Below are 14,622 nucleotides of genomic sequence, written 5' to 3'. Positions count from 1 at the left end.
TTTTGGTTATTGTGAATAATACTGCTAGGAGCATTTGTGTCCAAGTGTTAGGGTACCTGTTTTCAATTCTTTGGGGTATGGCGTATACCTGGGAGTGGAATTGCTAGATCATATGGTAATTTTATGTTTAACTTTTTGAGGAACAGCCTAACTTCCACAGTGCCTAAACTATTTTACATTCCTACCAGCAGTGTATGAAGGTTCCTGTTTCTCTACATTCTTGTCAGTATTTATTATTTAAAAAATTGTAACCATTCTAGTGGGTGTTAAGTGGTATCTCGTGGTGGTTTTACTTTATACTTCTCTAGTGACTAATGGTGTTGATCATCTTTTTATGTGCCTGTTGGCTATTTGTATATCTTGTTTGGAGAAATGCTGTTTGTCATTTTGTCCTTGAGTTGTATGAGTTCTTTATATATTTTGGATACTGGACCCTTATCAGATGATTTGCAAATATTTTCTCCCATTCTGTAGGTTTTTTCACATCCTTGATAATGCCCTTCGATGCACAGAAGATTTTAATTTTGATGAAGTCTAATTTATCAAAAATTTTTTGGTTTTGTTTCTCAGGCTTTTGTTGTCATGTCTAAGAATTTGGCCTATGTTACCAAATCCAGGGTCATTAAGATTTACCCTTGTTTATAGTTTTAGCTCTTACGTTTAGGTTGTTGGTCCACTGTGAGTTAAGTTTTGTATATGGCATGAAGTAGGAGTCCAACAAAGACTCTTATTTAAAAGCATAATTTCATGAAACCTCCACATTGTACTTTTTAAAAATTAATTATTTGGCCGCACCCTGTGGCTTGCGGGCTCTTAGTTCCTCAGCCAGGGATTGAACCCAGGCCATTGCAGTGAAAGTGCCGAGTCCTAACCACTGGACCGTCAGGGAATTCCCTCACATGGTACTTTTAATATCCCTTGATTAAATATATATACACACCAACCTAAAACTACTGTGGATTTTATATTATTTTAAGCTATTCCATGTTCTATTAATCAAAGCAGAGTTTATATATATTTTTTAAAAATAGTGCTTGTAAGTTTAAGACATTATTTTCTCAGTCCATGGGCTATATATTGGTGACTGTATATGGATTCATGGATTTCCTTCTTATATCTTTTTTTTTTTTTTTCGGTACGCGGGCCTCTCACTGTTGTGGCCTCTCCTGTTGCGGAGCACAGGCTCCGGACGCGCAGGCTCAGCGGCCATGGCTCACGGGCACAGCCGCTCTGCAGCGTGTGGGATCCTCCCAGACCGGGGCACGAACCCGTGTCCCCTGCATCGGCAGGCGGACTCTCAACCACTGCGCCACCAGGATGGCCCACCTTCTTATATGTTGTGGTCCCCTCTAAGTCTGCAGATGATAGATTTTGTAGAAGAGCATCAGGAGAATCTATCATGGCAAGAAGAAAAGGGATTAAAGATGAAGAAAAAGGTAGAATTTCCAAGGGCTCATAGTTGCAGAGACCTTAAGTGGGAGAGAGAATACTGGAAGGTAGGTAACTGGAAGTTAGTGGTGGGATCTGTGAGTGCCAGAGAGGAAGGAGTGATTTCTTTCAGGCAACAAAGATGACTGCAGAGTAGAAGTTAAGTGCTGGGGAGTGGAGGGGTGGGTGGGGAATACGGTTTGGAATAGGGCCTGAAGCCCAAAAGACATCATCAGAAAGTGATTGTTTAGGGAGCAATTGAGGATTCCTTTAGTTTTGGAAATAATGCCAACCCAGTGCTACCTCCGAATTAGGAGTAAAGCTAACTTTATTTAACATCTGTCCTAGGGAGGGTTAAGGAAAAGAAACTAAGGAAATTCTAGATTTTATTTCAACCATGACTCCAATACTGGTTAAGTTTGAATTAGTAACCTATATTCTGTATCAATATTTTGTGTTTGTTTGGTTTCTTTTCATTTCTTTTTTTAAAATTAATTTTATTGCAGTATAGTTGCTTTACAATGTTGTGTTAATTTCTGCTGTACAGCAAAGTGACTCAGTTATATATATATTCTTTTTCATATTCTTTTTCATTATGGTTTATCACATGATATTGAATATGGTTCTCTGTGCTATACAGTAGGACCTTGTTGTTTATCCATCCTATATATACTAGTTTTCATCTGCTAGTCCCAAACTCCCAATCCTTCCCTCTGCCACTGCTCCCCCCCACCCTGCCCTTGGCAACCACAAGTCTGTTCTCTGTGTCTGTGAGTCTGTTTCTGTTTCATAGATATGTTCAGTTGTGTCATATTTTAGATTCCACATATAGATGATATCACACGGTATTTGTCTTTCTTTCTGACTTACTTCGCTAAGTATGATAATCTCTAGGTCCATCCATGTTGCTGCAAATAGCATTATTTCATTCTTTTTTATGGCTGAGTAGTATTCCATTGTATATATATGTACCACCTCTTCTTTATCCATTCATCTGTTGATGGACATTTAGATTGTTTACTTGTTTTGGCTATTGCAAATAGTGCTGCTGTGAACATAGGGGTGCATGTATCTTTTTAGTTTTGTCTGGGTATATGTCCAGGAGTGGGATTGCTGGATCATATGGCAACTCTATTTTTAGTTTTTTGAGGAACCTCCATACTGTTTTCCATAGTGGCTGCACCAATTTACATTCCCACCAACAGTTTAAGAGGGTTTCCTTCTCTCCACATCCTCTCCAGCATTATTATTTGTAGACATTTTAATCATGGCCATTAAATGTCATTTCTTGATAAAGTTTCCTAGTAAAGGAATTCCAGTTTTATCTCAGCTGAAAGAATGACGAAAAGAAATCTTTCTAGTCCTCATGTTGGTGAGAGAGTTAGGTTCTCAGCACATACTTAGAGCTTAGGGTGATGTGTAGTATCGGCCTATGGCCATCTAATGGAGCAGGAACTGGGGCACACAGGAGTGAGAACCTTGGAGGGAAAGTTGGGACTGTGGTGCCAACTAGGGCCAAGGCCAGCTCTTCATAGCACTCACAGGCTCATCAGTGACAATCTTTGTTTTTTGTGTTTTTTTGAGTGTCTTTGTCAGCTGTGTGTTCAAAGGGCTTTAGAGAAACGAACAAAGGAGAGGATAGATTGGACAACTGAGTGAGAGTCCGAGGGGGGAACACATAATGGCCACTGGTTCAGATGCCCTTCTGCTTTTACTAGGCAGATTGTCTGCTTTTTCATACAGAAATGAAAGCTACTTTTCAAGAAGTGATTTGGAGAGGTATCAACAAAGAATGGATCTTAGGTATTTTTTTGTGGTGTTTAAACTCTGAATTTGTATGAATGTGTCTTTTTGAGTTTTTAACTACCCATGTGACCTCTGTGACTTTCAGGTGCTACTCGTGAGCAGTAGTCGCCATCCAGACCGATGGATTGTCCCTGGAGGAGGCATGGAGCCCGAGGAGGAGCCAAGTGTGGCAGCAGTCCGTGAAGTCTGTGAGGAGGTGTGCACTGCAAACAAAGGGCATGGCTGTACCTTGTCATCATGAACCTGTCATGTCTGTGTAGTTCATTAATTTATCACCACTCACTGAATGAACAGACTCATGATCACAGAAAGAAACCACTTAACAGTTACCACATGCCTCCTTGATTAAAGGGGCAGTCAGGTTGTGACATGGTGATGTTTATCAGGCACTCTGTGCAAGGGGAGGGCTCATAGTAGTGACCGTATGTGATTATACCAGACAGGCCTTTGTGATTTCCTATGGATCTCTTCCCACACTGTCTCTGTTACCTGTGGCAGAAGATCAAGAATCAAATAGTTCATCAGCCCATAGAAATAAGAGGAGTAAGCAGTATTGGTATTAATGGCTTATTCTCATTAACCTTTGGGTGAGGAGGAGGCAGCCCTTGTTCTCCTATGCTCCTTGGGTCCTGGCAATAGAGCAGTGGCTAAAGCAATACTTCTGTTAGCCAGAAATTGTTAATGGTGCACCTTGAGAGACAATAGTATCTTCTTTTTTATTTGGTCACATGATATTCAACATATATATATTGAGTTCTTGGGCCATGCCCAGTATATCTTACTAGATACTCTAGAATAAACAGTCAGAAGTCAAATCTCTTGGTTCCCTTACTTCAAGGGCTTATAATTTCGTTGGGGAAACTGAGAAACAAATTGCAATTCAAAACCAGGAGGAAGGAACTAATGTTTCTCCATAGCCTCTTGTGGCAATACCACGCTCTGCTTTGCTTATGCTAATCTCCTTTAGGAGTCCTAACTCAGTGGTGTAAGTTTTACCACCTCCATTTACTTGCCTTGACTACATAGTGCTTTTTAGATCCATTTCCTTGTTCCAGAAGGGACTTAAGACTGATTCTAAGGACATAAAGTAGAGTTTAGAAAAAGTCTAAATTCTGCATTTCTTTTGGGTCAAGCCCTTGCTGAAGTCTTCTTCGACTAATTTTACTTTGGAATACCCAAGGAATTCTTTCCTTGCTCTGAAGTCCTGCAAACTTGTGTTGACTTGTGCCACTCTCATTTTATCATATATCTGTGTATCTATAACTAGATTGTAACCTCTAAGGGCAAAGATTATATTTCCCATTTTAAATCCTCCCTTCTTGTGCCTAGTACACAGCTGGGTGAATAGAAAGTAATTAATATATGCTTCTATGACAGATGGAACATAAAAGTCCTGAAGAAATACCCCAATTGGAAATTATCAGAGTTCTTTCTAGAGGATCTCAAAGGTTTGACTATTCAAATAAGTGTGGTAGGGCCAATTGGTGGACCTAAGCTACATAATTTTGATTTCAATCCAGTTGGCTTCTGTGAGTTCTGAGGCACCTAAGGCAAAAGTGATGTTTGACAGAGTTATTGCGGCTCTGTGGATTCAGACAGGTTGTTGGAAGACCTGAAATAGACTGATGGTTCTAGAATAGAGAGGAAGGAAAAAATTCAGAGACCTTTGGGCAAAACTTGCTGCCTGGTTTAGAAGTTTTGGGTGAAGTGTGACAGCTTTACCTCTGCAGAGCACATTTGGATTTGGCATCTGTCTCAGGAAAACTTATACCCGTTGTTGTTACTATTGTTTCGTTGAGTGCTACAGTCGAATTGTCCTTGGGTTATATAAGTGCAACTAAGATGTAGAAAACTAGATGATTGCAATAGGAAGTACGTGAGGGAGTTGAAAAGGATATAGGGTTACCCTTTTGTTTCCTGGAAATTACATACCATCCTTCAGTAGGTAAAATGGGGAATAAAGTGGAGAATAAAGTGGAGTTGGGACATGAGAAGGTGAACAATGCAGCACAAATAATTAAAGTATATTTTTCATATGGTCAGTATCTTACCTACCTCCTGTCTTAAAGGGAATCCCAAGCTTGAAATTAAACGCTGCCTGCCATTCTCAGCCCTGAAGAATCCTGCCTGACTTTGAGCAGATTTTTTACTCTCCAGTCAAGAGTCATATCATACCCTGTTCTTTATTCCAGCATTATTGAGAGGATAAAGAATAAGGTACCAAATAAACCAAATATTCGTACAAACACTATAAATTAGAGAAATGTGTCATTATAAAGACAAACATTTCCATGGCTTACATCAAAATAAAAGGGAGGGGGTAGCTTTTCTAATTCCACGTCTATCAACGGAGAATAAGACTTGAATCAGAGAGGATGTAGGTAGATGTTTTTTATTACCCTTGAAGGGTAGCTTTTGTAAGCAGAAACCACTGTTCAGGGGTTTATTTAGTTTTCAAAATGTTATGACTTTTTAAAAGCACACATTCAAAAACTTTGTTCTTTCCTAATGCTTGCAGATCTGATTGCTATATTTATAAGCATAGGAGATTTTTAAGGGGCCTTTGGATAATGTCATTTTTAAGGAGACTTTGGATAATGCTTAGACCAGTTCATTGAAGACTTTTAGATGTTTCAAATTACATTTATAAATTTAATTAATTTGATTGCTTTTTAAAGAACGTCAGTTGTCTGACTTTAAAAAAATGAAAACCTGATGAGGCTCTTCAGCAAAAAGTCCTGTGAATGTCATGTATTCAACTTATAAATCAGATGAATCTTAAATATTCCCATAGTGTATATAAACTTACTGAGATTTTCAACTTAAAATCACAAGTCAGAAATAAGTTATTCAGTTATACTTTCAAAGTTGAGGTTACCGTCTAATAGGCCAAATTCTTTTAAACATTAGAAAATCATATAATATGTCTGGTCTCCTTCATCTTTCCTGTTAAATGAGGCCAGGACTCAGGGGTGGCCTGTTAGGAAAGGTCGATCCAGTTCACTGCAGCTCAGTCAAGACTATAACTTCACAAGGCTGACTAGCGGTCATGGAATCCACGTGGGTGGTGATGGGTACTGAGTGAGCCATCTGTAGTATCTGGCATACTAGGCTAACTTTGTGCTTCACCCTGAAGGTCTCTTCCTCCATGCAGTCTTCATGATTCCTCCCTGTAGTCTTCATGATTCCTCCCTGCAGACTTGTTCTCCATATGTGTTTCCATTGCAGTCTGTACTTCTAGCATCGTATTTATCATGTTTTATTCATATCGCTTGTCTAGTTGTCTTCTGTGCTAGACTTTACACTCTGTGTAGCCAGGTACCATTCTTTCTTGCTCACTGTTGAATCCCCAATGCTTAACACATAACAAGTGCTGAACAAAATAAGTGCTGCAGTGTTTGGCGTGACCGCTAGAGCAGCCACATAAATGCAATTGAGGTAGGCCCTTTGGGGTTGTCAGGAGTAGACATAACATCTACAGGCCCCTCAGTTAATTGAGGGAGAAGAATATGGCAGTATCACAGCAGCTGTCCAGCCAGGCTGTGCAGAACTGGAAACTTAGGTCACAGAGCACAGGCAGGCCTTGCTCGCAGTGGGTGGATGGATGTGGGAACGCACTGTAGCTCAAGAGCCTGGTCACCATACCAGAGGCCCAGCGCCTCTCTTCCACTGTGGAGCGCTGCCTTTCTAATGTCTTCTTAGCCTCCCAGCTTCTGCTTAACACTTTTTTTTTTTTAATTTATATTATTTATTTATTTTTGGCTGCGTTGGGTCTTCATTGCTGCAAGCGGGGTTTCTCTAGTTGCAGTGAGCGGGGGCTACTCTTCGTGGCGGTGTGCGGGCTTCTCATTGCAGTGGCTTCTCTTGTTGCAGAGCATGGGCTCTAGGTGCGAGGGCCCAGTAGTTGTAGCACGTGGGCTCAGTAGTTGTGGCTCGCGGTCTCTAGAGCGCAGGCTCAGTAGTTGTGGCGCACGGACTTAGTTGCTCCGCGGCATGTGGGGTCTTCCTGGACCAGGGCTCAAACCCATGTCCCCTGCATTGACAGGCGGATTCTCAACCACTGCGCCACCAGGGAAGTCCCAGCTTACTACTTTTTGTTTGGTGTTTTTCCTCCCTTGTGCATCACTAACCTGTCTGTTGACTCACTCTGTCTGTGTATCTCACATTCAGCCTTCCTGAGAGAGGACTTGATCGGTTTTGCCTACTTACAACCTTCAGAGCTGCCAGGCCACATCAGTTTCTAGCCATTTTGAAGATGTCTGCTTTACCTTTGCATCAGTTGCTGATTTCTTATTCCTCTAACTGAGCTCAGAGTGGCAAGGTCATGTGCTATAAAACATGACAGCCTGGGGCTTCCCTGGTGGCTCAGTGGTTGAGAGTCTGCCAGCCCACGCAGGGGACACGGGTTCGTGCCCCAGTCCGGGAAGATCCGACATGCCGCGGAGCGGCTGGGCCCGTGAGCCATGACCGCTGAGCCTGTGCGTCCGGAGCCTGTGCTCCGCAACGGGAGAGGCCACAACAGTGAGAGGCCCATGTACCGCAAAAAAAACCACAAAAAAACCATGACAGCCTGTGCTTAAGTACTGCCTGCAGCAGCTGTACCAATGGTATGTAGTAAAAAGATATTTAATAACACAGGGAAATATTTGTAGCACATTCCTAAGTGATCAAAGCAGGTTATGAAACAATATTTATGATAGAAAACCATTTAGTGGGGAAGAAATATGTGTGTCTATTTGTACAGAAAGAACAGATAACACTACTTGTACACTTACTATGTGCCAAGCTGCGTTTAAGGGTTTTGCATATGTCGCCTCATTTCCTCACCAGATCCAATAAGGTAGGAACTGTTATTATCTACATTTTACAGGTTGAGATTCAATGAGATCAAGTAATTTGTCCTGGCACACCAGGACAAATTGTGCCCAGCTAAATGTGCTCAAGTGCTCAAGGTAAGATTTGAATCCAGAACATCCAGTCTTAGCACCCACACTCCTAATGCCTTGAAAGAATGCCCATCAGATGTTCACAGTGGTTATCTTTGGGTTAGCTCTTAGATTATCAAGTTTTCTACATTGAACATATATTTGTTACTATAAAAATTTTCTGTATAAACGTGAATGGAATGAGGTTATTAAGTAGTTTATCATGGCATTGTCAGTCCTAGATACCATGAAACTCAACCTGTTCTGAAGCTTTGTTCAACCCAGCTTAAAACTTTTAGCATATTGGCTGAATCTCAGAAACAGATAAATCTGTAGCACTTGAAACATTACCAGTCACATTTAAAGGGCTGAACTTCCGTGGCAGTCCAGTGGTTAAGACTTCACCTTCCAGTGCAGGGGGTGCAGTTCTTCCCTAGTCAGGGAGCTAAGATCCCACGTGCCTCTAGGCCAAAAAACCAAAACATAAAACAGAAACAATAGTGTAACAAATTCAGTAAAGACTTTAAAAAAGTTCCACATCAAAGAAAAAAAAAACCAAAATCTTTAAAGGGCTGAAATATTCCCTTTTGGAAACTAGCTTCCATTTTTTAGCTGCTTCTAGTTAAAGTCCTATTGTAGTGACCCCTCAAAGGGATGAGGCTTTCTCCCAGGACTGACCATGGGCCTTGGTAACAGTGCATCTCTAGCAAAGGCTAGTATGAGCCAGCCATGTGATGCTCTCTCTGTAATAAGAAAGAAAAGCACTTCTTTGTGAGGTTTTCAGAGCTATTCTTTCTTGCTAATTCAATGGGAAAGGTAAAACTGCTGGCTGACAGGGAAGAAGAGACGCTGGATCTGAAACTGTTCTGTCCTCTGTTCAGCTGTTATGTTTCCATTTCTTTCATCCATTCTGACCTCCGCCAAACCAGGAATGTTATCACAAAGATACAGTACATCTGAAAACAGAAACAGGAAAATATTATGTGCAAACTTCAGCTGCATTCTCTTCAAGGGTGACAAAGATGGGTACCTTCTGCCTTTAGAGAAATGTAGCCAGTGATAACTGAGAGTGTGGCCAAATGCCAGTTCCTTTTATCTGCTGCCTCATGTCTGGACAAGGTCCATATCCATATCCATTTCTAGCATATAAATTATAAAGATTTTGTAGGCAGCCTGATAATTAACCTGTGACATAGGCCTAGCTTTAAAAAAAAAAAAAAAGGAACTTGTTCTCTGACTTCCTCACTTGTGTCCTAATATCACACTTCTCTGCTGCTCCTTTGTCTCCTACCACCTGTTGCTTTGCCACGTAAATTCACCATCATGGAAATTTTTTCAAGTCAGTGATGTCGCCTTAAACTTCCCTGTACCTTGCTGTCCTCCCTCAAGTTTTTGGGTTTTTTTGTTTTGTTTTGGCCTCACCGCACAGCTCATGGCTTATATTTCCCCGACCAGGGATCGAACCTGCACTGCCTGCAGTGGAAGCATGGTGTCTTAACCATTGGACCGCCAGGGGGGAATTCCGTTAAGTTTTTGATACACTGTCTTATGTAAACATTTCACAGCATGTTTGACTGAATTCACCTTCATTTAAGATAGTTTTTTGAACATCTAGATGCTTTAATATAGTATCAAGGATCTGGTTGCCTTGAGCCCAGAGCTGCTTCCTGATTATCTCTAGCCTTACTAATCTTATTTATGTCAGCCTATCAAGAATTTATTGTAACCCTTCTTGATCTCATTTGTATTTTCAGATAAGACCAGGGAAAATGCCATAGTGAACTTTATTTTTAAAATCTATATCTTCTTATCCCAATTCCTGTACTATGTGTTCCCTGTCCCTGCAAAAAAAAAAGGTTGTACTCTGTTTTTTATGTAACATAGCAACCAGAAGGCTCCCGTTGGTATCTCAGAACTGTCTCTGACAGGGAAGCAGTGTTTCATGTCTCTTGTTATATGCAAGTAGAACATTTGAAAAGCCTGTGACTACTTGGGAATAATTTGAAATACAGTTTTGTCAGCCTTTTTCTTAGCTCGTAGTGTTAGACTCTGTTTGGAGTGGAGAAAAAAGTGAAGGCTCTGGGGCTTCCCTGGTGGCGCAGTGGTTAAGAGTCCGCCTGCCGATGCAGGGGACACAGGTTCGTGCCCCGGTCCGGGAAGATCCCACATGCCGCGGAGCAGCTGGGCCCCTGAGCCATGGCTGCTGAGCCTGCGTGTCCGGAGCCTGTGCTCCGCAATGGGAGAGGCCACAACAGTGAGAGGCCCGCGTACTGCCAAAAAAAAAAAAAAAAAAAAAAAAAAAGTGAAGGCTCTGTGTGACTGTGTTGTATTTTCATCTTTACTTTTTGGCCCAGCCTAAACAGTTATGAATGGAAGATGGGGATAGTGTATCACAGAATTTATTAGGGAAATACATTAATTTTTTTTTATTTAGAACTTTAACCACAAAATATATATCATAATATATTAAGAATAATTTCAGTCATTTCAACATGATAAATAAAACAGGGGGAAGTAATGTAGACCAGGGGTCTCCAGCTCATAAGCTTGTAGGGAAGCAGTCAGGCAGTTGACGGTGGGTGTAGCTCTGGTAAAGTGGGGAGAGCCTACCCTAGACCAGAGACGGTCCTCTTCAGGCCCAGCCGGTAGTTTTCATGTGGCAGTTAAGACGCAGTGTGACTCTGCTGTTTTAAGAGAAGCATGAAAGCTGGATTTATTTTTTAATATATATATATATATTTATAAATTTATTTTATTTTTGGCTGCATTGGGTCTTCGTTGCTACACGCGGGCTTTCTCTACTTGTGGCGAGCGGGGGCCACTCTTTGTTGCAGTGAGCGGGCTTCTCACTGCGGTGGCTTCTCGTTGCGGAGCACAGGGTCTAGGCCCGTGGGCTTCAGTAGCTGTGGCTCGCGGGCTGTAGAGTGCAGACTCAGTAGTTGTGGCACACGGGCTTAGTTGCTCCGCGGCATGTGGGATCTTCCCGGACCAGGGCTCGAACCCGTGTGCCCTGCATTGGCAGGGGGATTCTTAACCACTGCACCACCAGGGAAGCCCCAAAAACTGGATTCTTATGTGAGATCTCCTGATCTTTCAACATAAGCAACTAATTTTTTAAAATTCGTTTTTAAAATGTCAATCAAATAATATACACATAGTAGATTAAAACAACAGCAGTAGTAGTACTAAAAGGCTCATAATGGAAAACAACCAAAAGATGTGTTCTTAATTAGGTGGATGATCTGTTTTGCAGATTTTTACTTTATTTTGAACTGTAAACTGAGAAGCTCCAAGCTCTTGGAAGAAGGTAGTTTTATTTTTTAGTCTCCTAAATGATAAATGAAGGCAAATAAAGGTTTTTAACCTTGGGAATACTGCATTGTTTAATAGAAATGTTAATATGAGAAAATATATCCAGATGTAAATTACTGTAAATCAAGAGAGATCACAAACCAACCCCATTTGTTTGTTGAAAAGCAGGCTTTATTTAGGTAGCATTTTCTGCATTTCTGTTATTTAATTTTTAATTTTAAAAACCACATGAAAATGAATTATTAATAATGATGTACATGTATGTTATATGCACCTATAGATTTATCTTTAAAATTGATTTAAGGGAATTCCCTGGTGGTCCAGTGATTTGAATTCTATGCTTCCACTGCAGGGGACCCAGGTTCGATACCAGCCAGGGAACTAGAACCCCACAAGCCACGTGCCAAAAAATTAATAATAATAAATTTTAAAAATTTTTTTCAAAAGTAGGCAAAGGATTTTTCTATGGTTGAAATTTTTCAAAATAAAAAGTTCGGAAGAAAATAAGCTTAAACACTTATCATTTGCCACCTACACTCAAAGTCTTCAGGTGGAAACCACGAAATACAACAATGATGGATGCTACTTTCCCCAAGAAAAATTGTGTTTTTATAAGTACTACCATGTCTTTAGTTTTACTTGGTAAAAAGATAGATATTTTTAGCTTCTTTGGTCAAAGCATTATAAAATGTAAGAGTCATGTCTCTTAATGCATTATATTTAATTATCTTATCCTGGTAATTTATTCTTTTTTAAGAATTTAATGGGAAATGTGCCTCAGTGGTAAAACATTTCAGGAAAACCTTTGTTCACCTAACATGGGGCTACATGTTTGTGTGTGGCAACATGTTTATTCTGTGGTCCTAGAAAAGCATGTACACAGAAATATAGCAAAAGAAGTTAAGAGCTTTTCCTTAGAAAAAGTCATTTTGAATATATAAAATGATCAGGGAAAACATACCATGTCTTAGGTGGAAAACCGTTGGTGTGAGGCCGTTTTATGTTAGAGTACAGATTGAATCCCGCGGATCTCTGGCAAAGGCCCTTAAGTAAATCCGTATTGAATCTCCTGTTTCTGGCAGCTGAGAACTTAGAAAGGGCCTTTCCTCTCAGTTACAGTTCAGGGATGAAAGGAGACCTTGGCATAGACACTGCCTCCAGTGAAGGGCTTGGCTGAGGCAGCTGTGATAATCCCTGTGCTCAGTTTTTGCTCTGTGCTCACATGACCGAGAATGTAATTCAACTCTGGCCCCAGAGCAAGGGAGGCCTCTTTCTCCTTTCAGAGGAGGACTCCTCTCTGCTCCTAGGCTGCCTCGAAATGGTAAATGGCTACTCCTAGGTTACTTCCACAATGACTTCTGGAGTCAACCTTAAAATGATTGAGAATTTTTAGTGACTGTCATTTTGGCTTTTGTAAAAATACTTAATGGATACTCTTGGTTTTATGAAAAGTGTTATTCAAAATGTTATTACATATTTGTGTTACTGACCTTGTTTAAATACACAGGTGCTTTTTTTTTAAGTTTATTATTTATTTATTTTATTTTTGGCTGTGTTGGGTCTTCGTTGCTGCGCACGGGGTTTCCTTAGTTGCGGTGAGTGGGGGCTACCCTTCGTTGCAGTACGTGGGCTTCTCATTACAGTGGCCTCTCTTGTGGCGGAGCACAGGCTCTAGGCGCGTGGGCTTCAGTAGTTGTGGCGTGTGGGCTCAGTTGTTGTGGTGCATGGGCTTAGTTGCTCCGCGGCATGTGGGATCTTCCTGGACCAGGGATTGAACCCGTGGCAGGTGGCACTGCACCACCAGGGAAGTCCTACACAGCTGTTTTTGACTAGGAATTTCCATTAGAGCTATTTGTAAAAATTTTAATATTAAGAATAGAAACAATATAATCTGAACAGGACTCTTATTCTGAGGGCTTTTAAGTGCTCACTCTAGCATTTAGTGATGCAATTAGTGTAGCCAGTTTGATTACTTAAGTAATTAAGCTGGTGACTACTTCAGCTCACCATTTTTCTGGTTATAAAAGTAATACATGCTCCTAGCAGAATGAAAAGCCAGACAGTGCAAAGATGATGGTATGTTACCATAGTTCCTTGGCTGATTAGTTTTTCCCCAACTATTTAATTAAGAAATTTTACAAAAAAAAAAAAAGAAATTTTACAAACACGTAAGTAATATTTTAAAAGAGTGAAAAAAACACTGTATATCTTCTTCTAGGTATAATATCTGTTGACTTGTTGTATGTTTGCTTTATCTCTCTGTGTTTATATCCATACCCTTTTTTTGGCCATTCCGTTTGAAAATAAGTTGTAGCTATCATGGCACATTACCTCTAAGTTCTGTTCTTTATTTAGCATGCATCTCTTTAGAATAAGGCCAGTCCCCTACATAACTATATACCATTGTCACACCTAAGAAAATTCATAATAATTCCATAACATCATCTAATATTTACTCCGTATTTAAATGTCCCCAACTATCATGAAATGTCTATTATATCTGTTTGTTTCCTCACACATTACAATTGGAGGTATGTCGTTTCAGGCTAAATGATATAGATATATTTATACAATAAGTAGAACCATAATCTCAGCCTTTTCACACCCTACTCACTATGATGCTGACTTTTTAAAAGAGTCCAGGATCATTGTCTGATAGACTGTCTCATATTATGGTTTTGTTTGATTGTTTCTTCCAGGTGTCTTTTAACTTATTTCCTTATCCTCTGTACTTCCAGCAACTTAGTCTAGAGCAGTGTTGTCCAGTGGAATATTCTGAAATGATGGAAGTGTTCTATATCTGCGGTGTTCAGTGTGGTAGCCACTAGCCATATATGCCTATTTAAATGAATGAAAATTAAATAAAATTTAAAATTCAGTTCCTTGGTCATACTAGGCATATTTTAAGTTCAGTAGCTACATGTGGATAGTGGCTACCATTTTGAATAGCACACGTCTAGAGGCTTGATTAGATTTAGGGTAAGCATTTTTGACAAGTTGCTGCATAGGTGATGTCAAGTACTTCCTAATACTTAATGTCATGAGGCACATAATGTCAGGTTGCCTTGCCATTCGTGATAAAACGTTTGATCAGGTAATAACTGACAGTCTCTCCATTGTAGAAGTACATTTCTCCTTATGTAGCAAAATT

General features: G+C 40.3%; 1 protein-coding gene across 2 annotated transcripts in view; it reads left to right on the top strand.

Moving 5' to 3' along the window:
* The window catches only part of LOC309968051 (diphosphoinositol polyphosphate phosphohydrolase 1), a 108,606-nt gene that overhangs the window by 52,099 nt on the left and 41,885 nt on the right, over positions 1–14,622 (top strand). For both annotated transcript variants that reach the window (XM_082849159.1, XM_082849160.1), the window contains one exon: positions 3,320–3,430. In XM_082849159.1, coding sequence (XP_082705285.1) covers positions 3,320–3,430 — 111 coding nt within the window. The remainder of the gene's footprint in view (positions 1–3,319; positions 3,431–14,622) is intronic.

Source organism: Leucopleurus acutus (assembly GCF_964270905.1).
Source record: "Leucopleurus acutus genome assembly, chromosome: 10".
NCBI classification, from domain to species: Eukaryota; Metazoa; Chordata; class Mammalia; order Artiodactyla; family Delphinidae; genus Leucopleurus; species Leucopleurus acutus.
The sequence above is the reverse complement of the archived record's forward strand: the minus strand, read 5'-3'. Positions and strand labels throughout refer to the sequence as shown.